This window comes from Erithacus rubecula (genome assembly GCF_903797595.1).
Source record: "Erithacus rubecula genome assembly, chromosome: 6".
Classification (NCBI taxonomy): Eukaryota; Metazoa; Chordata; class Aves; order Passeriformes; family Muscicapidae; genus Erithacus; species Erithacus rubecula.
In genome coordinates this window covers 9,565,182-9,586,713 of record NC_136688.1, presented here as the reverse complement: position 1 = coordinate 9,586,713, position 21,532 = coordinate 9,565,182, and the positions used below count along the sequence as shown (strand labels likewise).

The 21,532-nt window shown below is 49.1% G+C and overlaps 1 protein-coding gene across 4 annotated transcripts in view; it reads right to left on the bottom strand.

The window, feature by feature from the left end:
* Positions 1–2,372: 2,372 nt before the first annotated feature.
* The window catches only part of PLCB2 (phospholipase C beta 2), a 41,259-nt gene continuing 22,099 nt past the window's right edge, over positions 2,373–21,532 (bottom strand). For all 4 annotated transcript variants that reach the window (XM_079308625.1, XM_079308624.1, XM_079308622.1 and 1 more), the window contains 26 exons: positions 21,446–21,521; positions 20,984–21,084; positions 20,525–20,691; positions 20,190–20,336; positions 19,803–19,960; positions 17,869–17,951; positions 17,428–17,512; positions 16,143–16,314; positions 15,275–15,372; positions 14,512–14,608; positions 14,311–14,395; positions 13,910–14,034; positions 12,824–12,978; positions 12,342–12,506; positions 11,299–11,398; positions 10,931–11,035; positions 9,961–10,046; positions 9,772–9,868; positions 9,560–9,613; positions 8,826–9,036; positions 8,478–8,649; positions 7,514–7,590; positions 5,828–5,923; positions 5,480–5,537; positions 3,589–3,675; positions 2,373–3,377 (listed from right to left, as the gene is read on the bottom strand). In XM_079308625.1, coding sequence (XP_079164751.1) covers positions 3,105–3,377; positions 3,589–3,675; positions 5,480–5,537; positions 5,828–5,923; positions 7,514–7,590; positions 8,478–8,649; positions 8,826–9,036; positions 9,560–9,613; positions 9,772–9,868; positions 9,961–10,046; positions 10,931–11,035; positions 11,299–11,398; positions 12,342–12,506; positions 12,824–12,978; positions 13,910–14,034; positions 14,311–14,395; positions 14,512–14,608; positions 15,275–15,372; positions 16,143–16,314; positions 17,428–17,512; positions 17,869–17,951; positions 19,803–19,960; positions 20,190–20,336; positions 20,525–20,691; positions 20,984–21,084; positions 21,446–21,521 — 3,130 coding nt within the window. In that variant the 3' untranslated portion in view covers positions 2,373–3,104. The remainder of the gene's footprint in view (positions 3,378–3,588; positions 3,676–5,479; positions 5,538–5,827; positions 5,924–7,513; positions 7,591–8,477; positions 8,650–8,825; positions 9,037–9,559; positions 9,614–9,771; positions 9,869–9,960; positions 10,047–10,930; positions 11,036–11,298; positions 11,399–12,341; positions 12,507–12,823; positions 12,979–13,909; positions 14,035–14,310; positions 14,396–14,511; positions 14,609–15,274; positions 15,373–16,142; positions 16,315–17,427; positions 17,513–17,868; positions 17,952–19,802; positions 19,961–20,189; positions 20,337–20,524; positions 20,692–20,983; positions 21,085–21,445; positions 21,522–21,532) is intronic.

The following is a 21,532-nucleotide window of genomic DNA, read 5'->3' as shown; positions in this document are numbered from 1 at the left end:
ATGAACAATTTGCTGAATCAAACGGGGAGTCTGTCAGTGCTGTCACATCCCAATTGCACTGGTTTATCTATAATGGTGCCTGACTTCCTCCAACAGGCCTCTGATGTTGAATGCAGCAGCTTATTATCCCATTTATTCTGGAACAGAATAAATCTTTGTCTAGAGGCCCCTGCTTTATGACCAGTGGCAATAGAAGGACTCTGGTTCAAATAAGCCTTCTGAATTTGACATTGTTTGAGACAAACCCCACCCTTCCCCTGCAGGCTGGGGGGAGCTGCTGGCTGTGCCCTGGATCCAGGGTATAAATGGGGATAACAAGTAATAATCTAGAGAATCTTGACATGTGGGATACATGTGGGGCAGGGAGGGTGTGTCTAAAATGGATCAGTTACTGTGCAGCAACTCCTCACATCAGCAGTATCTCAGTTATGGAGGTAAAAAGGACTGGGGTTGTTCAGGTAACAATTTCTCCTCTTTGTGTCCCTTGCTGGGGTTGGTGTCATCCTCTGCTTTAGGCATCCCCATTATCATGTTTTTATTTATACAGTACAAAGGTTGGTCTCACTTAAATATTTTGGGCCAGAGAATGAGGTCTAGAATATGCCACTTAAAAGACGCAAATTTAGAAAGGGTTAGAGACTACCTAAATTTGCTGTTGTTCAGTGTCTGACCAGATGTTATTGTCTCAATTGCCATTGAATTGGAGTTGTGTGTGTAGTGGCTGATGAGAAGCCTGTCTGAGCCAAGTACCACATTGCCCTGTGCTCAGCAGGTGAGCAAAAACACAGGCAGGGCTGCACAGGAAGGAATCCTCAAGGATGCCTGAATCCTGTGGGAAGAAATAGTGCTGGAAAATCAGATGGCCTTTCTTCTCTGGAGTCTGTGAGTAAGCAAACCCTGGTGTGACTGAATTGTGTTGCTGGAGGGATGATTGGGTTCAAGGTGTGCTCAGGAATCCTTGCAGTAACATTTGGTTTAGTGCCTTTATTTATTAACTATTTATTTGTCTACTTTCCATCTTGCATAACTTTTCCCCATTTTGTGCAGACAGGGAGGTGTTGGAGGCACCATGACACACGTGGGCTCAGAGGCATGGAGGGCTTCACCCTGGGGAGAAAGAGGATGATGTGGTCTGTGAAAGGGGAGTGTGGTCTGTGCTTCATGGGAGCCCTGGCCTTGTTTATAGTCATGCTTCCATGTGCACTCTGAAAAATACATCTAGAAGGTGTTTTTTTGCATGGAGGTGAAATCTGTGTAAAAGTTTGCACCTGTTTTTCATGAAATTTTGCATCAATCCCCTGTGCCACTGTTGGATTCCACAACAGAAGTGTTGCAGAGCAGAAACTGTGATGGGGTTGTAAGTTGTTGTGGTGGGTTTCCGTGCTCAGGTTTCAAACATCAGTGAACATTAATGCCACAAATCCCAAGTGCTGAAGTTCCATTTTCATAGCCCTGTGTCATAGACCAGTTGAGCTCTGGTCAATTTTGAATCTGACTCAGGTTTATTCTGTAGGATTCATTTCCAGAGAGGGTTGGAGGGAAAAGCCCAACCCCTGGAACTGAAGCAGTATATGGAGAAGGGGCCACCCTGTGTGTTCTGATCTGACATTGGTATCTGGGTTCCCTCCAGGGAGAGATGAGACAAATTTTCCTTTAAAACAATCTAAAAAGTTCCACTGGAGGAGTTTGAGTGGCCAAAGGTGTAGGATGCAGGGCTCAGTGCTCCTGTGCTCTGGTTTGGAACTGCTAGTGCTGCCTCTCTGGATTTAAGGTAAAATCTCCAACTGTTCCCTAGCTGCAGTTGAACCTTGCTAGGATGTCTGTCCTCTGGTGAGGAAGGGCCTCAAACCACCACAAGACCAGAGACAGGTGGACAGACAAACACACAGGGATATGGACACACAGACTCACACACCCATGGGCACACAGGGACACACACATGGACCAACCACAGAGGTGGACAGACACAGACCCACAGACAGTGTGACTGAGACATGAACACACAGATATGGAGACACAGGGACATGGACAGACACACAGAGGACATACAAGGATTGACAGACACATGGGCACACACCTGGATACAGAGACAGATGCACGTGCTCACAGACATGGATACAAAGACATGAACACACACTCAGACACAGAGAAATACACACAGACACAGCTGGAGAGATGGACACAGTGCCACACTGAGACATGGATGGATACACCCACATGGACATACAGACACAAATGGACAGACACCCAGACACACAAACACGGACACATGCAGATGTACACGTACATACCTGGACACACACACATGGATACAGCACACACAGCCTCACAGACACATACTAGCTGCAGCTAAGTAACAAGTGACCCACTTGTTCAAGAACAGCAGTGTTTTATTTTTTTTTTTTTTAGAAAATAAATAGCTCATAAATGTACAATCCATAATTCCAGTACTCTGGTGACACCACAGGGGAGATGTGGACTCTTGTTGGAACATGCTGTCTTATACCTGCTTGACCTGGGCTTAGGTTTGTTTTATAGCAGCATTTGTAATTGTTTATTAATGCAGCTTGAGGTGTAACTGTTTTCCTGTAGGATACACAGCCTGGTGTGGTTTGCTGTGATTGAGCCCACTTTCCATCCCTATCTCCACCTGTGGTGTCTCTTTGTATCAGTGTTTAAGGGTTTTTGTTTGGTTTGTTTATTGCTGTTTTATTCAACCGTGTGGAAGATGTTAGGAGGAGTTGGACTGATGTGAAGGGATGCATGTGAAGAATGATGAGGGAACTGACTCTAAAAACTGTTCTGAATGCAAAGTAAATATTCCTGTAGCCTTCTGCTCTGTTGTCAACAGAGAGCTGGTCTGCAGGCACAGGCCCTTTCCCATTGCTGAAATACCTCAGAGCCTCAGAGCTGTGGAACACAGGAGGTGAAGTACTCTGAAGGGCGAGCTCTCCAGACTGCTTCCAGATGTCTGGGATAATGTAGTACATTCCTGAAGGATTTCAGGAGCTCCCCAGAATGGGAAGGGATGGCAGTAGTTTGTGAAGCTGGTTGTTACTTCACCATATACCTTCTTGCAGTGAATAGTAAAGATGGGACTCATCTCAGAATATGCTCTCTTCTATCTCCACATCCATTCCAGCTCCCAAGGGCTCAGTCACTGCCAGTGTAAGCCTAGACACTTCTGCCACTGGGGTGTTTGCTTCCAGTTGGTCTGTAAAGCCTTGTTCTCCATCAGGAATGCTCTGACCTGCTTCCTTCCCAGTCTGTGGCTCTCCAGGAAAGCTGGCTTTGGTGTAGTTCTTCACCATCTCCTGAACCTCCATGTTCAGAGCTCTCAATCTCTCCTCATACTCCACCTGTACCTGCTGCCAGAGCTGCAAATGGAGAATCAGGTCATTCCCACACAATGGGGTCAAGCAGAGACACCAGGAGCTCTGGGATGTTGGTCCTTCTGGGGTCTGTGTGGGGCCCCTCATCCACTTTCTTACCCCCTGGTAATGGGTGAGCTGAGGGTAGCAGTAAAGGTTGGTTCTCTGGGGGTTTTCATTTCTTGTGCCAAGGAACAGCTCTAAACGTTGTCCTTACCTGGCTTTCACTCTCCTTGATGGCCTGGAGGCTTGCTGCCTGCTTCTCCTCCAGTTTCTGCTGGAGCCTGCCAGTCTTCTCTGTCATCTTTAAAAATAATAAATTAACCCCCCTCAGGTTCCAGTTTTATCAGCAAGATAAACTTTGGACAGCCCAAGCTCAGCCAAGCATTGCAGACCTAGATCTGCAGCCTGAATTTAGGGACACCACAACAGCCTGGCATGTGAGTGCACACAGGCCATAGGGACAGGGACACAGACACAGGAATACATGTACTCACACAAAGACAGGCAGGCAGAGGTGTACATGGACAGACAGACATGGATACAGGAACACGCAGACATAGGGACAGACACCTATGGACACACACAGGGATACAGACACAGTCTGGATGGACACACAGTCACAGGACACTGATGGAGATGGATAAAGACAGCTGCACATGGACAGAAAAATGGGGACACAAACAGAGCTGAAGGCTTCAACACACATGGACACACACGTGGACATGGACACAGACACAGGCTGACTTGGACAGGCAGGCTTGGATACAGAGACACAGGCACACTGACATAACCAGGGACAGAGACAAACATGGATGGACATGGACACACACACAGAGGCAGATGGAGACACACTGACACATGGATACGGACACACGGATGTGGGTGCACATGCAGGCAGACACACTGGGACATACACATGGATAGACAGACTCGTGGACACACACAGGGATACAGAGACAGACACTGATGTGCATGGTCATGGACACAGGCACGTGACAGATGTGCAGACACATGGAGACACAAGTACACATATGCAGACTGACACACAGACACAGATATGGATGCAGACATGTACAGATAGAGGCAGGGACAGAGAGACAGACACGTGGATGGATATTGACCTGGTCAGAGGCTGACAGATGGAGATACACAGATGCAGGTGCATGGACATAAGGACACAGACACATGAATGGATATGGACTCAGATACACAAACTGACACAGTTACAGACATGGATACATGGATGCAGTCACAGGGACACACAGTCACAGGCAGACACATGAACAGACAGATACAGGTGGACACACACATGGATACAGACACAAACAGGGACACAGACATACAAACACAGGCAGATATGTGGACACAGACACACGCATGGACACATGCGTTCCTAGCAGAGGTGAGGGGACACACAGACATACACACACCTGGACATGGGGATGCAGGCAGAGAGACACATGACACAGACACAGACAGACAAACACACATGGACCAGTGCAAGGACACGCATAGAGACACACAGAGGAGCATGGACACACAGACACAAAGACAGACATGAACATACATTCAGGCACACATAGAAATAGACACAACACACATGGCTGGACACAGACAGACACATGGACACACAGATTCCTACCAGGTAGAACACAGACATAGACACAAAAACACCTGGACACAGACACACACACCTGGATACAGATGAACACACTCACCTGGGCATGGACACATGGACACAGACATTCATGGGAGGACATGGATAGACACACTGACACACCCATGGCCACAGAGGGACACAGACATGTGGACACACTCGAGGAATCAGCTAGAGATGGACAGGGACACCTGCACACAGACACATGTGGACATACACCAACACCCATGGACACACACAGACAGTCACACACAGATGGACACCCAGGCATACACAGAGTCACACATGGAAACACAAATATTGACAGACAGGTGTCTTTGCTCCTGCCAGACTTTCCCATTGTTCCTGAGCTGCAGGTTACAAGTGCCATGGACACTCTGAGTTCCCCTGGCCACCCCCACTGGCAGAACCCAGAGCTGCTGGGGCAGCCTGGTACACCAGAACTCACCCGTTTGACTGTCTGCACCACCTCCTGAATGTGAGAGTTGTTAATTTCTTTCTTCAACCTTTAAAGAAAATTATAAAACTCTGTAAAATCCAGCTGTTCTCCTTTCATAAACCCCATTTGCCAGTACTGATCAGTGCCATATTGATCAACAGATATGTTACAGTCCCATGCTGTCCTGCCACAGGGAGAAGCTGCTGTGATTTTAGGAAAGACAAATAAAACACCACTCAAATTTGGCTGAGCCATAAGGCAAATAACTGGATGCAAAATTCTACTTTTTCAGCTTCCAAGTCAGCAGGAGACCCTGGATCCTGCAGGGACAGGACCCAGGCACATCCAGTCCCACACCTCTCCTGAGCAGCCTTGTCACTGGTATTCCTCAGCACGGCCTGGACCCGCTCCACTCTCTTTGCCTCCATCCGCTTCTTAATGTCTTTAATGTTGCTGTGGAGAGAAGAAAAGAGATCCAGGCCTGGTTACCAGGCCCAGACAGCAGAGTAGTCCTCCACCCACAGCTCTCTGGAGCACTCCACTGTCCAGAAACACCAAATAAGGGAGATTGTACAGCAGGAGGCCTGGAGTCTTAAGGATGTTTTAAGTCCTGAGTCAGGACATGTCCTGGCCCAGCAGTGGAGGGAGTACATGCTAAAGGCAAGTGTAAGAAAGAACAAATGTACAGGAAATTTTCCCTCCTTCACCTTCCCAGTTTCCAGCCTATCCTCCAGTATCCATGCATATATCATGTTCTGTGAAGTCACTCATACTTTGGAGTTTACCTCTACTTTTGGATTTCACAGTTCCTTGCCTTGAAAGGAACAGAACTTAATTTATACACAATGTGACAGAGGCACCTGAGACATTCACTGGCTGTCTCACCCTTCTTTCCAATGAGAAACAGTGAGCAATCACTTCCCTCTTCCAGACCATTCATGATTTACACATTACTGTCACATTCTCTCAAACATCTGTTTTCCTAGCTGTCCTTTGTGCACACAAATTCCTCCTCAGTGCTGGCTGTTCTTCTTGTTCTTTCAAAGACTTTTGTTTGAGAAGGGGTCAGCTCTACACAGATCCAGTGGCACAAGGCTAACTCAATCTTTCTTTTTTTTTCCCTGTACAATTCCCAAAATCCTGTTTGCCACTTTGGCCACTGCATAGCTGGGAATGAAGAGCATCCACAGCAACTGAAGCTCTCTTACCTGAGTGCCAACACCAGTGCACAGCTGGGCTATGGCCAGGGTTTTCCATTCAGATTATTTTATATTTATTCCTGATGAACTGAACTGCCATTTTTATTGCCTATTGCTCCAAGTCTTGATATCTTTTTGGAGCTTCTTCCAGCCAGGGAGATGTGATTGTACTAATGACATCCTACTGTCAGCTACTCACCTGTTTCCTTCTACTTGCCTGAATACACTGAATAGCTGTGTAAATACTCTGGCTTGGGACAGGACACAAAAAGAGGGAGTTTTATCTGAATTTGCAACTAAAGACTGAGACAGGATTTAATGGGACCTAGGAATGAGTGAGGATTTTAGCTTCAGCACAAAGCTCTTGCAAGAACAAATGAATACATGTCTGGCTAGAAACTGGTTCAATTGATTCTGTCAGTTTGTTTAAAGACTGGAGCCCAGGTGCTCAATTCACTTAGAAGATGGAGTGGTTCAGTCCCTGGAAGGGATTAATGTGAGATCCTGACTGCAGGAGACAGAGGTGACAGCCAGGGACCAGCAGTGCTGTTTCCTATCCTTCCCCATCAGTGGCTCCAGGCTGCTCACTGCAGATGGAACACTGTATCCTGCTTGGTGCCTCGTTGGAACACTGTTCTGGGGATCACAAGAGGCATCTCCCCCCCATACCACTCTGTGAGATCCTGTGTCACATCCCCCTGCCTCAATTTCTCACCAAAGGAAAAGAAAACCTTCTCTTCCCCATTCTCACTCCCTGGCTGCAGAGGAGAGCATTGAGAACCAGCAGAAAGTGCTGCTCCAGAGCAGAACTGGGCATTATCTGTGATTCCAGGGCTGTATTTACCTTTCTGATGTGTCTCTCAGCACTCGCAGCTCAGCTGCCTGCTTCTCCCTGGCCAGCTCCAGGATCCTGGCAACTTGCTGTTTAAGGGACAAACACAAGACCAAAAGAGAGCAAAGCATGAGACACTGCACCCCATCTGTATCCAACTGCACCCAGGTCAGCTGTACACCTCCCTGCATCGAATTCCAGAAGCAACACAGTCCCTGAGGTTCAGTGCAAATGCAAACTCCATAATAGGAGTGTGCATGCAGGGCCCACTGTGCCAGTGGACTGACACTTGTGAGACAGGAAGGTTTCATCCCTGGCTCCTCTCCTAAGTAAGGAACCTGATTCCCAGTGCCCAAATGTTATTTTCCCCTCAGGGTTGCACACAGCTTGCAAGAGGCATGTCAAGCCTAAGGAATTGAAGATTTCAGATTTATCAATGCAAATTCCTTCAGAAAACACTAATGGGAAAGGGCCTCCCAAGCTTGGAATCATTCCCCTTTCATTGAAAAAACCAGTATATGCTGGATTTACCACTACCATGGCCTACACTCTGTCCCCAGGCACCACCATGGCCCTTTCTGGCTTTGGCTGAGCTCAGCCTGCAGGACTCTGACTTCCACCAAGTCAAATGCTCTCATGGTGGCATGGTGAACCCTCAGCCCACCTCCACATCACCTCAGCTCCCAGGCTCCCAGAGAGGTGGCACCTGGCACCATGTGAAGCCACTAACCACATTAGCTCCATGCTAAGGTATCAGAAGAGCTGGAGCAGATGGAGCCTCATGTGCTCCAGGGCAGACATATAAAAAAGTTTCTGCAGGATTTTTAGTGGTTCAAATAAATAAGCTTCATGTCTTCATTCTCAGTTACCTGGCAGGTGTGTTCTGGGCCCACATTCCCAAGCTCAGTTTAGTGAATATCCTGGGGCTATTTGGGCTGTCCCAGGATACATTTTCAGGTGACACTTGCAGCCTCACCTCGGTAGCGTGCTGCTCTTTCTTCCTGCGGATCCGACTGTGGTGCTCCTCCCCAAGGTGGAAGAGGTCCATCTCCAGCCTCTCCCTCAGCTCCACAAGGCAGTGCTGATCAATGCTCTCTGCTGCTTTTACAGGATTTGCACTGCTACCAGCATCACTTGGGGTCACACTCCTGCAGGACAGGATCAGGGCTGTGCCAATGCAACCCCAACCTTCCCACCCACCCGCAGCAGGAACAACCCAGGGACAGGCAGATGCCTGCACTGCTCCATCTTCCTGCAGAGAAGGGGAGCCCATGTTTCCCTGGGGATCCTTGCTTTGGGAAGGTGATGCCCAGGCTGTGGTTACCTCTTCTTCTGGGTTTTCCTTGTGCGTATTGTCCTTTTCTTGCCCCCAGGGAAGGCCTGCTCTGAAAAGAGTGCAGAGTATTTCTGCAGCAGCTCCTCCCTCTGTTTGCTTCCCTTCTGCTCCAGCTCCCTCAGCTCCTTCTCCTGCCTCTTCAGCAGCTTCAGGAAGCGCTTCTTCTGCTGCAGCTCAGCAAGGGTGATTGTCTCAGGCTCTGAAACAAAATAAAAAGGCTGAACAGGGCCAGCTCCTTCCTAAGGCTTGGAGTGGGGAAACGAGCATGCAGCTCCAACACATGTCCCTTGATCACCACATCCAAACCAGAGCCCCCTCTGCTCCACACCTTGGGATACCTCTCACCAGGTCCATATCCTGTCCTGGCAAACACTTCTCTTTAGGAATAACTTCTAAACGAAGCAATGTACATAACAGCTACTTGCCAACATATCCTGAGCCAAACAGGTTTCTTCTTGTGCCTTCAGTTCAGTTTTGAGGCACAATCAGACCCCGTTTTTACAGGAATTGGCATCACACTGCATTCAGACACCCAGAAGCAGGTGAACCACACATTGCACAGGGAGTGCAGGTGTGTTCATGGATACCTGTCCTTGAGCCCCAAGATTTCTGGGATTTGTCTTTAGTGCTGGCTACACCAGGCAGGGTTGGGACATGTCTTTTTAATTTGGAAATGTAAGATGACAGGCAGGGCCTCAGCCCAGGTGACCAGTATGAGTTACCTGCCATCTGCATTACTTCTAAGAGGGCTTCATCCTTGGTGAACACTGCTGCTCCTGAAATCCCAAAAGAAGATCCTGTTATTGTCCAGGTTGGAAATGGACAGAGGAGAGCTCACCAGGGCACAGCCCATGTGAAGGATGTTGGTGCCAGTAGTGAAGAATTAATTAAGCTGCCAAGATGCTTAAATGCTTGGAAACTCTTGGAAACTTACCTGTGGACCCATTAGAGGGAGGAATGCTGGGTTTCCCAGTGAAGCCTGCCACCCCGTTAGTCTCAGCAGATGGGAGGTTTGTCTGTGTGCCAGGCCTCTAAAACAAAGATCAGAGGTAAATGAAAACTCCATTATTTCAGGCTGAATCCATGCAAAGTGCTCTAGAGAACAGAACTTGGAAAAACTCACCTCCCCTGAGGTATCCTTGAGCTTCACCAAGCGCTTGTCCTGCAGGTTGAAGAACTTGATGGGGTTGGAGAGGGCAATAGTGAGATCTGGAAACAGACAGCAGGGCTTGGTTTGGATAACAAACAACTCATGGACTCATTTTCCCTGCCCAGCACAGGACTCTGTGAAGAAGGAGCAGTTTGTAACTTTGTCCCTGACAGCACAAGGGAGCACTTCAGTCCCAGCCCAAGACCATGGCTCACAACTGATGTTCAGGGCAGCTCTGTGAAGTGATTTTTGGGAATTCTGCTCCCAAGATCCAGGGCCAGGTTGAGGCTTTTCCCACCTGCACAGTTCCCTGCTCCAATTCCAGTCCAACGTTGTATAAACCTCATATTTTTAATTAAAATGTGTTAAACCAAATTTCTCAGGATTTCCCCAGTGAATAAGGTTCATTTGTATGAACACAGGGGAAGAGAGAGCAAACATGAGAAGTATTCACAAGAGCTCCTGTGGCTGATGGGTTTGGTGATGACTGTTGGTCCCTATGGTGAGGCTTCTGTCACATCCAGCTCTGACCCTTCTCAAAGGAAGGTTCCCCATATCTCAGTACCAGCAAGAACCTCCCTTCTCTTCCAACTCCTAAAACCTCCCTAAAGCCCTGTTCTCTGCAGCCCCTGAGAGACATCACCTACTCCCTCAAGGAAACCTCTTCCTGCCTCTGAACAAGAGCAGGGCTGAGCCATTCCACACTGGAGCCTGGCACACCTGCACTGCACCTCAGGTGGGAACCAGGCACAGCTGCCGTGGAGCCTCCGTGCTCTTCCCAAGGCAGCGAGGCTGTGACAGGATGCTGGCATGCGCTCAAGTCCCGCCCTGACAAGGAACTGAGGGTGCAGCAGGAAAGCATATCCTAGGCTGGAAAAACGCTTCTGAATCCGAGTTTGGAGGAGGCCAGAATCACCTCCCCGCCCATTCCAGCGCTCCTTACCTGCCCAAGCATCCGGCACGTAGTCCTTGATCTCCAGGAACACGAAGAGGGCGGGCAGGGTGAGCGGCATGTTGCTCTCGCTGCGCAGGCACACGTGGTGATAGCCTGGGGCAGAGAGGGGAGGGAGCTGAGCCGGGGCATCCCGTCCCTCCCTGCCTCTGCTCCAGCAGCCCAGGGCCTCTTTGCAGGAGGGCACGGTGGGTATATCATGGGATAAAGCCAAGCCTACAGCAAGATGGACTTGAAAGTTCCACTGCTTGTGAGCACGGAGATTAAGGAGCAAAATGTGCAGTTTTTGTATGGCCTGTATGGCTCCCACTGGACAGGGCTTGAGGGCACAAAAGCTGAAGGAATTCCCACTGATTTACCTGGGTGCATTGCGATGATGGGAATGATACGCTGGCCAATGAACTTCCCTCCTTCTTCCCAAGCCACAATTTTGAGAGATGCCAACTCAGGCATCATGATCTAAGGGAAAAGCAGAGTAAGGCACCAGAGTCCTCATCTCTAACTCCTGATAGCAGCACCCTCCTCCTCCTTCCAACCATACAATTCCATCTCTTCCAGGATGGCACTGCCCATTTCTGCATCTTGTAATTTAAGGGCACAGTTTATCATAGACATCATAGCTGAATGCCCAGAAACTCCACCAAACACAGGCTTCTCAGCCTGCCCAGGATCACAGGTTAGGGCAACAAGCCCTCCAAACCACTGCTTCCAGAAAGAACTCACTGGAGAATGGAATGAACTGGGATGGATAATTTAGCAGACATGGTAACATTTCTAATAAAGGCTTTTGACTCCCTCCTTCCCTGTATTCTTGTGCCATAAAATGAACTCAAAATTATTCTGCCAGGAGTGAAGCCTCAGAGTGTTTCTGAAAGGAAGATATTTCAGCCAAGTAGGCTGAAAATATCTGTAGCTTCATACTGTGCCTGACAGATGAATTGTATGATGTGTACTTGACTTAACTTCCCTGTGCCCTGCAGCTGGATTGGTGATCACTGAATTCCTGGGGAGACACAGGGCAGATTTCCATGTTCTGGCACAACTGAAAACTGGTCCCATTACTGCTCCAGCTTGGTTATTTCTCACTGACAGTTTAAGCACAGAAAATCAGTTCCTTTTTGTTGCTGGAAGTTTTCAAAACTGATCAGTCTGAAGAGGGCATCAAGAGGGGAGACTTTGGATGCCTGTTATTTCCAGAACCATTCCCAGTTCCCCCTTGTCTATTCTGGGAAATATTGATGCAGAGTTGTTTGGGATATTGTTGTTTGGATGTTATCTGAGTGTCTAAAGCCAGGCCTGAGGTCTCCAGTGGGAGTCCCTTGTGCTGGCCTCTCCCAAGGCAGTGCTCATGGCCATCAGGAGCTTTAAGGATTCTGTCTAAATTACTATCAAATGCTGTCACCTTTTCAAAAACAAAAGCCTCCTCTTTCCACACAGGGTTAATGGAGTTGGCTGTGGAGGTCAGTTTGGTTCTGTGTTTGCGTTTGGCATCCCTTGGCAGCCCAAGGAGCTCCACTTCCACATAGGTCTTCACGCTGCGGTCCGAGAGGAACTGACCAGAGAGTACCTGTGAACAACACTGAGTGAGCAACTGCTGGAAGAATAAAACAGAGGGACCCACCCATTCCTTCACCCCAAAGTCATTCTCCCATCCCAAAACAGATATTTTTTGCTTCATCACTTCCTCTCTCCCCATCAGCACAGCCTTGGCTGCCTGTGCACAGCAGATGCTCATTTTCCATTTTCATGTGATTATGATTAATTTCAAATAGCGACAAGCCTGGGAGTTGCCACAGTAACACTTTCCCACAGGACTCCACGGGTTCATGTGGCGCTGAGAGGCCCCGTGGATGACACAGGACGGGGTCCCCAGGCTGTACTTGCCGTGACACAGACAGTAGTGGCCACCAGCCCGTCGATGCGGTCCACAGAGAAGGGGTCGAATTGCTTGTCGGGGCGCCGCATGAACTCGTGCTTGAGCAGGTACCCACACTGCCCATTGAACTCGAACAGGGCCATGTTCTGCTGCATGGGGACATCTGAGAGCAGGGCAACACAGTGAGACAGGGGGGGACAGTCAGCCTGTGTGCTATGAGGGAGCTGAATGCTGCTGGAACTTCCAGCCCCTGCCAGCCCACAGCTCGCAAAACCGTCTTGAAAACTAATTAAGCCTCTCAGCACCCTACAGGGAAAAATATTACAGCAGCTGTTGTAAGGAAGGGAAGTGGCTTGCTTGTGCTTGCTCCTTAAGTCATGGGCAGAACTAAGTTAAAACCTGCTTTAAGGAGCACCCACTATTTTTGGGTGGCAATAAATAGCTGCCTAAGCCCCTTTGCTCCTTCTCCCTCTCATTTTGGGCCTCCTCGGAGTCCATCTTCTGTCTGACACTTCTGAGAACACTGCCTGGTGGTTGCTACACCTGCCTGCACTGTCATCCTCTTCAGAACCAACCTTGCACTCGCTCCCTTTTGTCTGCTATGTTCTATACATAACACAGCCCTCTGAGAAAGGAAGAGGGGTAAGCTTTTCTTTCCTTCTTATGCTGGTTGTGCGGTAAGGAAAGGCCCTTCCTTGCTGGTCGGGTCAAGACCCTGGAAATAATGGCACAGACAGTGCTGTGACCAGATGGAGCTCTGCCTCTGCCTTGTAGAGGCAGCAACTTGGGGGATGGGAGCTGCAGGTGCCCTCATGGACATGATTAAGTGTGACACTGTGGAACAGAACAGCCAGGGACAGTGCCCGGACACAGGGTGACAGCAGTCCACGTGTGTGTATGCCAGGTCTGGGCATGGAAAAGTGCTGTTAGTCTGTGGGAGATCAAATCACAGGAGAACAGCACTTTGGGAAAAGACACATCGAATAACAACCAGAGAAATGGGAGGAAAGGAAGAGATGGGGACCAGGAGCACCTGGGGACCAGCAGCACCTGATCTCCCCTGCTCAGAGGCTGAAGCACACCCCAACACTCACCCATGGTCTGGAAGTTGAGTGCCACCATCTGACAGCCGACATTCCAGAACATCTGGGGCTGGTAATTGGAGGAGTCCATCCGGGTCCCTTTGGGGTAAATGCGGCTCATCTGCCACTTGTTGTATCTACAGGCTCTTTAGGAAACAAGTCCAGAGTGCTCCTGTGTGCCCTGGGGCCAGCCCACATATTCCATTATAAAAACTGCTGGAGCTCTGCTACCAAATGCTCAGAGCCTTCCAGACTAGACCCCAGAGAGGCTCAGGCTCCTTGTCTTTACACTTTTCACTTTAGGACAAGCATCTGGCAGCCTTGACATTGGCTATAGCAGGATGCATCCTGTCAAGAATCTCCCTGACACTCCAAGTACCCAATGGCACTGGAAAAGGGTGACCAAAGGATACTCTACAAACTGCATGGGGAACTTGCTCAATAGATCACCAGCCTTCATCTCGGTGAAGGAAGAGATGACGTAACTCCGGTTCTTCTCTAGGAACAGGAGATTGCATTTAGGAGCCAGGCACGCCCAGTCCCTGTTCTGCACGGGGACTGACAGAGCCAGGAAGCACTCAGCCTGGATTCCTAAGGGACTGAGCCTGACTTACTGGCAGAAACCTCAAAGGAGTTGAATTTGATGGGCTGTATGTAGTTAACCAGGCTGGACATCTCCTCGTATGCCGTCACTTCCAGGCCAGCCGTGCCCTGAGCAGAAAACAATTCAAAAGCAAACAGATGAAGAGACCTTCCCTGCAGATGAGACAAACTGCACTGGGGCCTCCCAGTCAAAGAGCTCTAGTGTGTGCCCTGACCAGAGTGCTCCAGTTTCTCTGGCTTCCCAGCCCTACAGCTCCATGGTGGGCAGGGGCACAGAATCTCCAGGTGGCTGAGGAAAAATGAAATCAAGGGGGATGTCAAAAGCCCAGGACCTCTTTGATCCCTCAGAACATGGAGTCTGGGACAAACTCCTTTCCTCCTTTCCAAAGGATACCAGGGAGATGGAAATGGCAAATAGAACTTTTATTCAAGGGGATGCTGATCTCCTCCCTCCCCCTTCAGTAGCAGCGCTTTCAGTAACAACTTCTCAGGCCAAGGCTAAGCCTCTCCAACACACCCAAGGCAAACAGTAATCTCCTAATCATACAGAGTCAGCAGTAACTCCTCTGCCACATTCCTTATGCTTGCAACAAAATTTCTCTTCTTCAGTTTCTCCTGCGAAAGTCTTCTTGTGTGGGGGATGGAAAGCTCCTGACAGGTTCATTCCCCTTTGCACTTTGGGTTCATCTCTATTCAACAGAGTAAGGCACCAGAGAAAAATGGAGGCCAGCAAAAATCCAAACAGAAAAGGCAAAGAACCAACAGTGACAGCACCTCATCTGACTGCATCTTTTTAATTTCCTCTTCATCCAGGTTTCTGAGCTGGTCATCCTCTTCCTCTGGCTCCTCTTCAGCCACATCACCTGCCCAGACTAAGCACACAAGCCCTCATCAGTGGGCTGGATCAGGAGGACACAGACAGGACCCTGCAGGCTGCTGGCAGGGAAGAGCTCTGCCAAACCTCACCACCAAGTAATGCTGGAACACCAAGGGGAAGAATCCTGCAATTTTATTGGCCTAATCCAAATATGAACTGGTACACTGAGGACCAGCACACTCAAGAGACCAAACCATTCCTGCTGCAGGCTCCCCTCACAGCCAGGAATCACAGTCACTGGGTTGTTTCCCCTCCAAGGTCACACATATTTGTGGGAATAAATGCCCATTTCAGATGTTCTGCAGTGGTGCTCACCTTGTCCTCACATGACTTCATGTGCTCTTAACCATGACAGGGACTGTTCTACCACAGGGGCCCCGAGCCCAAGAGGTGACTGGAAGGGAGGAGAGAGGGGTTGAAGGTTTTATGAACCTCCAAGGCTCTCATGGTAAAGAACTAGGCTGTGGTGAATTTGTGGTTATCAGAGAGCAACAAGCAGCAACAAATTGTTCCCCTTCCCTCAACCCAAAAGCCAGAGTCTATCAGTGGACCACTAAGGGATGATGGGCAGGTTGTAAATGATCATCCCTTTTGGTTGGACAAAGTGTTCAAAGTATTCTGAAGATTTAATTTCTCTTGCAGTTTTCTGCTGCTGCTTGGGCTAACTGATGTAATGATTAGTGCTGGCTTGCCCCAAGCTTGTATTGGGTGATTTAGAAGGCTTTGCCTATTGGTTTTATTAATCCCCCTTCCCTTCAGACATACCAGTATCTTCAGCATCCACAGAGGTTGGCTGCTCAGTGGTTTCTAGCTCCATGTTCCTCCCTTTCTTCAAAGAGCTCTGCCTCTTCCCAGACATAGATTGGTTCTTTTTGTTTTTAATCAAGATTTTCCTTAAGAGATCCTTAGGACTTGGCAGAGGAACTCCTGGCTTCAGCTGCAACAGATAAACTTCATCACAGAATTCAAACACTCACCTCTCCTGTCTCCTTGCCACTGCACAGACTCCTAATTTCCTCCATCTGCCAGCATATCCCACCAGATTAATGCAGATTTTCCTAATATTTCACCTCTGGTTTCAGACCAGCATTTTGCATCTCTCAGCTGCTCTGCCAGCCTCCCTAGTCTCTCATCCTGCTAAAAAAACACCAACATGGCCTGAAGGCATCCACATACCTCTGGCTTCCCATTCCACCTACTTCTCTCATCATATCCCAGATCCTCAGTCCCTCATCAGTACTCAGGCCAGATTTAAACATTGCCTGCAGCAGATTTGAAAAAGATCCCAGAGGAGGTGGCTCAAGACAAGGACACGTGACAGACTGCATAGACAGCAAAGGCCTGTTAATAGCTTAGCTGAGCTCTTGAACTGTTCCCCCCCCATCCCTCTGTTCCTATTGCCTGGACATGGGGCTGGACAGTGGACAGCTGCTGCTGCCTCACTGCTTCTTTCCAGCTCTTCATTGGGTGTCAGTGATTTCAAACAGATGCTTGGGCCAGGTGCCCCAGCTGTCCCTCCTCTGTGCACCCCAAGGACCTGCCTCATGCCCTGTGGAACACAGGTCCCGCTCAGGTGTTTAAAACCATGTCCCCTGGCAGGGCAGTTGTGGCACCAAAGGTGTCACTGGGATCACAGAAATACCTGTTGTACAGGTAAGATGAAGACTGGGGTCAAGCAGATGGGGAGCTTTCCTTTCCTTGGGAGTCATTCCAAGCACATGACACTGACCTGCCCACCTATGCCACCTATGCCTGGAAGGGAATATTTCCAGGCTAGGAGCAGGATTAGGCCTTTGCTCCTGTTTCCAAGTGCTGGCAGACAGAGCTGGACCAGTGCTGTGAACAGAACACACCTGGTCCCCTCGGTACACCCTGGCCATGCAGAGCTCAGTGCCCAGGGCCCCTCAGGTGACAGCGCTAAACAAGAAAACCTCTGACAGTCTTCCACCCATCCCTATGAACCAGGATCCATGTCCATGGCATTATGTCTGTTGTGGCACCTCCCAGCACCAAGCTTTCCAAAAAGGCCTCCTGCCCCAGTCCCTCCTACCGGGTATTTCTCCAGTGGCTCTGTCAGCAGCATGTCTCCAAAAATGGTTCGGCAGTACTCGGCCATCTTTGCCTGCTGCTTGGGCCTAGAGAGATCAGGCAGGAGTGAAGAGGAAAGCAAATACCCAAATCCTGAGTTTGGCATGAACAAAAGATCAACACCCAGAAAATCACCTCAGCTGTGCAGATGTTAAGGTCCCATTTGTAAGTCAACTCCCCTGTTCATAACGCTGCAACCCCAAGGTAAAAGGCTGCACACCTGTGATCACCCCACTCTGCAGCCTAAGGCTCATCTTTCAGCTCTCACCCACCTTCAGTTGCTTCAGAAACCTCAATTAATTCTCCACTTCAGCTCAGCACTTGCTTAAAACCCACCAGCCCTTGCCTGTGTACTGTCTGCTCTGGACACAGCAGACAATGCTCCCAGTCACCAAATACTCACGAGTCCACGTGGTTCTCGAAGGACAGGATCACAGGGTACGGAGATGTTTTAAAAGCACTTTCTGCAATGGCCTCGATGGCATCCTGAAGGAGAGGAATGGTCAGAGAGAAGCTCAGCACTCATTATAACAGACACACAGCTGACCTCACACTGAACAGACTCCAAAATTGTGTCTCAGGAGCTCCTTTCAAAGTCACTAAACTGCTCCCAGTAAGAAGGTGAGAAGTGTCATCTTTTTCACACCTGCCTGGATTTCCAGCTCCAGAGGATCCATGCTGAGCTAAACTCATCAGCTTGTACCAAAACAAAGCTGAAGATGCAACAAGGTGAGTTTTTGGTTTTGCTGCAAAGGTCAGTGTACACATCACTGTATGTGAGAGTGTTTGGCCAGAGTGACAAACCCCTGCCCCAAGCACCTTAAACTGGCACAGAAAGGTGTGTGCAGCACAAGATTAAACCACTGCAAACTCTATCCATACTTACCTCTGAACCTGCCCAATTTTCTATCATTTCTGCTGCTTATAAAATCCTTTTGCCTGGCAGCAAAGAGAGCTGGAGTGTTCAGTCACCAGCTGTGCTGACATTTCAAATGCAAATACCATGGAAACCTTCTCAGCATTAATGATGTAAGAAAATATAATAATATTTTCCCCAAGCCCCTGTTAAACTGCCACAAACTTTCCACTATTTTCGTTTCAGGTCCTGCTAATTGGCAAAGAAGTGCCATTTGCTCCTTTGCAATCACAGTCCCCTGATCATCCCAAATCTTGGATCAGCCATGACCTTAGCAGGGAGGGAGGCTGCCACAGCTGCTCCTCCATGGACCACTGGGAGTCTGTCACAGAAGCCTCAAGGATCTGAGGAGAAGCCTCAGACAATGCTACTAAAAGGCCACAGGAATTGTAGTGGAAGGAAGGTCTATGTGTTATGTAAAAGCAAAACCCAGCACATGCTGTGTTAGCAGGTTATAATTTCCTTGAGGAATGGTCCCAGGCTTCAGCAGAACTCTGCAATTACAGCAGCTACAAATGCCATTATTTCTGTTCTATCTGCAGTGAACTGCTGTGCACAAAGCAGCAGTGATGTCATAGGGCTTTGGAAATTACTGAGTCTGAGGATGACAATATCTCTGACCTTAAGGACTGGTTTGGTTTGTTGGTTTTTCCCCCCTCACACATAAATATTTTAATAGCGAAGTGTGGGAATTAGGGGGAAGACACAGAAGAAAAATAAAGAGCTGGGAAAAAAAAAATCTAAAGCACCTCTACCTGTTGGCAGCAGCTGTGTAAAGGAGTGCAGAAAAAAAAGTCAGTGTGATGCCTTTATTTGTAACTTGCAAGCTGTAGATAAATGCCCTGTACTGCCTGGCTTTGTGCTGTGCTTCCAAAGCCTGGGAGCTGAATCCTCAGGGAAGCCAGCTGCTCCACAAAATACATTCCAACACTCAGGTCATTAGAAAGGAATTGAACCCTGTTCTTTCAAAAGCCTCCATTTGAGGCTGTCAGCCAGAGAAACCTGCTGCAGACCAGCAGATAAACTCATTTTAACTGTGTTTTCTAAAAAGTCATCCTGTTTGCTCCTCTGATGTGCCCCTATCTATAAATCACTGGCCTCATGTCACGTTCTGTGCAGCCCTGTGTACACACACACCTCTGCTCAGCCATCTCTCCATGGCTTCCACCTGACTTCCCACATTTCCCTCATTTATCCATCCATCCATTTTCATCCAGCTATCAACCTCTCTGCTACTCCTCCCATTCCAAAAAATGCACAAACTCCAACCTAGTGCTTATCAGTTCACTTTTCCTTCTACCCACACATTCATTCGCTTGTCACCTCGCCATCAATCTTTTCCTCTCAAACATCTTTGCCCTCAGCCATCTGGCTCCCTCAGCAATCAGGGGAAAGCATCCATGGGGAAAGCTCTTCCCTACCTTGAAGAGGATTTCAGTTGTCATGGTGAAGCCGTGGGTGATGATGGGCTCCTCGTCCGGGGGCCGGCCCTTCCAGCAGTCCAGCTCCACGCAGCGGCAGCCGGCCAGCAGCGTCTGCCGGTACATTTCGGGAGAGGACGTCCCAGAAAACTGCCCAGCTGCAGGAGAGAGGCTCAGCCTTAGCTGCTCACATGGGACAGCCCCTGCACACACAGGGGCAACAGCAATCTCTGCCAGCCTTCAGCAGGTGACGCAGCAGACTGACAAGAGGTTTTCAGTTGCAGGGTGACACTGTCAGCCCGGCCCTCAAAACCCCCAGGGCACACACGTCTGTCCCCCTGGTGTGTCCCCCTCTGTCCTGGGCATGCCTGCCTGGCCCTGCTGTACCTGTGAGATAGGTGTTGTGTGAGGAATTGATGTAGTAGTGCGAGAGTGGCTGCGTCATGTCCTGGTACAGCATCAGCTTGTCCAGCACTATCAGGTTGTTCTCGGGGCCACACAGGAACCAGACCATCCCCTCCGGAGACAGCTGCCCTGCACAGCAAACAGAGCTGTTAATGGTCACCAAATATGGTTCTGGCACCTCTTTGGAAGTGGAAAGAGAGTTAGTTGTAGGAATCAGGCTGACTGGTCCCCAGGGAAGCAGGATGGCAGAGGGCACAAGATCTTCTGCTCTTTCATCCCACCTCTATAGCAAGAGCTTAGGGCTGAACAAGACTCACCTCTCTGGATGTTAAACCCGCTGGGCTCATACTTCTCTATCAGGCTCTGCACCTGCTCAGGTTTGGCTGGTGGGAAGAGGATGTCATTGAGGCGGGTGTCACGCTGCTTCTTGTTGATGAACTTTGCCAGGTGCTCTTTGGTCATGTAGGGCTTTGCTTTCAGATGGCTGCAGTGAGACAACCACAGAGGGGCAGAGGTAAGGCCTGGGAACTACCCCCAAAAGCTTTTCACACAGAAGAGGTTGATCTTTCCTCAGGTTGATCCTCCCCCTGGGCCCTACAGCACAATGAAGTCTCATCCTTTTTATTCAGGCTGTGAATGAAGGCATTAAGTGGTCTGGGATCCTGCCCTTCTAAGGCTTAAGGCCAATCAAACCACACAACATTAAATCCCCTCCTTCCTGTCTATCTTTTGCCACAAGAGACCAAGTTCTGGGCTGTGGCACGAGTGAAACTTACTGTGAAGTAAATATCTCATCAATCTCTGGCCGTGGACACAGATTCATGAGGAACGTCTTGTAAACCGGCTCGGGGAAATCCTCAGGGTTGATGGCATCATTCTGAGAACACGATGAAGATGTGTCAGGACCACAAACCCCTGACCACTCTTACCTGTCAGGAACACTCACAGCTCAGCCCTTGGCTGTGACAACCCCAGTAAGCGACTGGAACATCTGGCCTGGTGTTGCTGCTCCTTGTGCCACACAGTGCAAGTGCTGGAGCCACAAGTGTTACTGGAAGTGTAACATCAGTAAGAACTGATGCCAGCAGGCTGGAGTTAAGGCCTGGCAGTGGTAGGGTAAAGTAAGCAACTAGGAGCATCTCGGCTGATGGTTTTTCACAGCCAAGAGCATCCCAGTGAGGGCAGGGAAAAGATCCTTCTCAAGCTCACAACTTCTGGATACCCAGAGAAACCTTTACCTTGCCATTTGGCAGATGACAAGCACTTAATGCTTCTTCCACCCTCTTCTTGTCTGCAGGGAACATCTGAAAAATACTGACCAGACA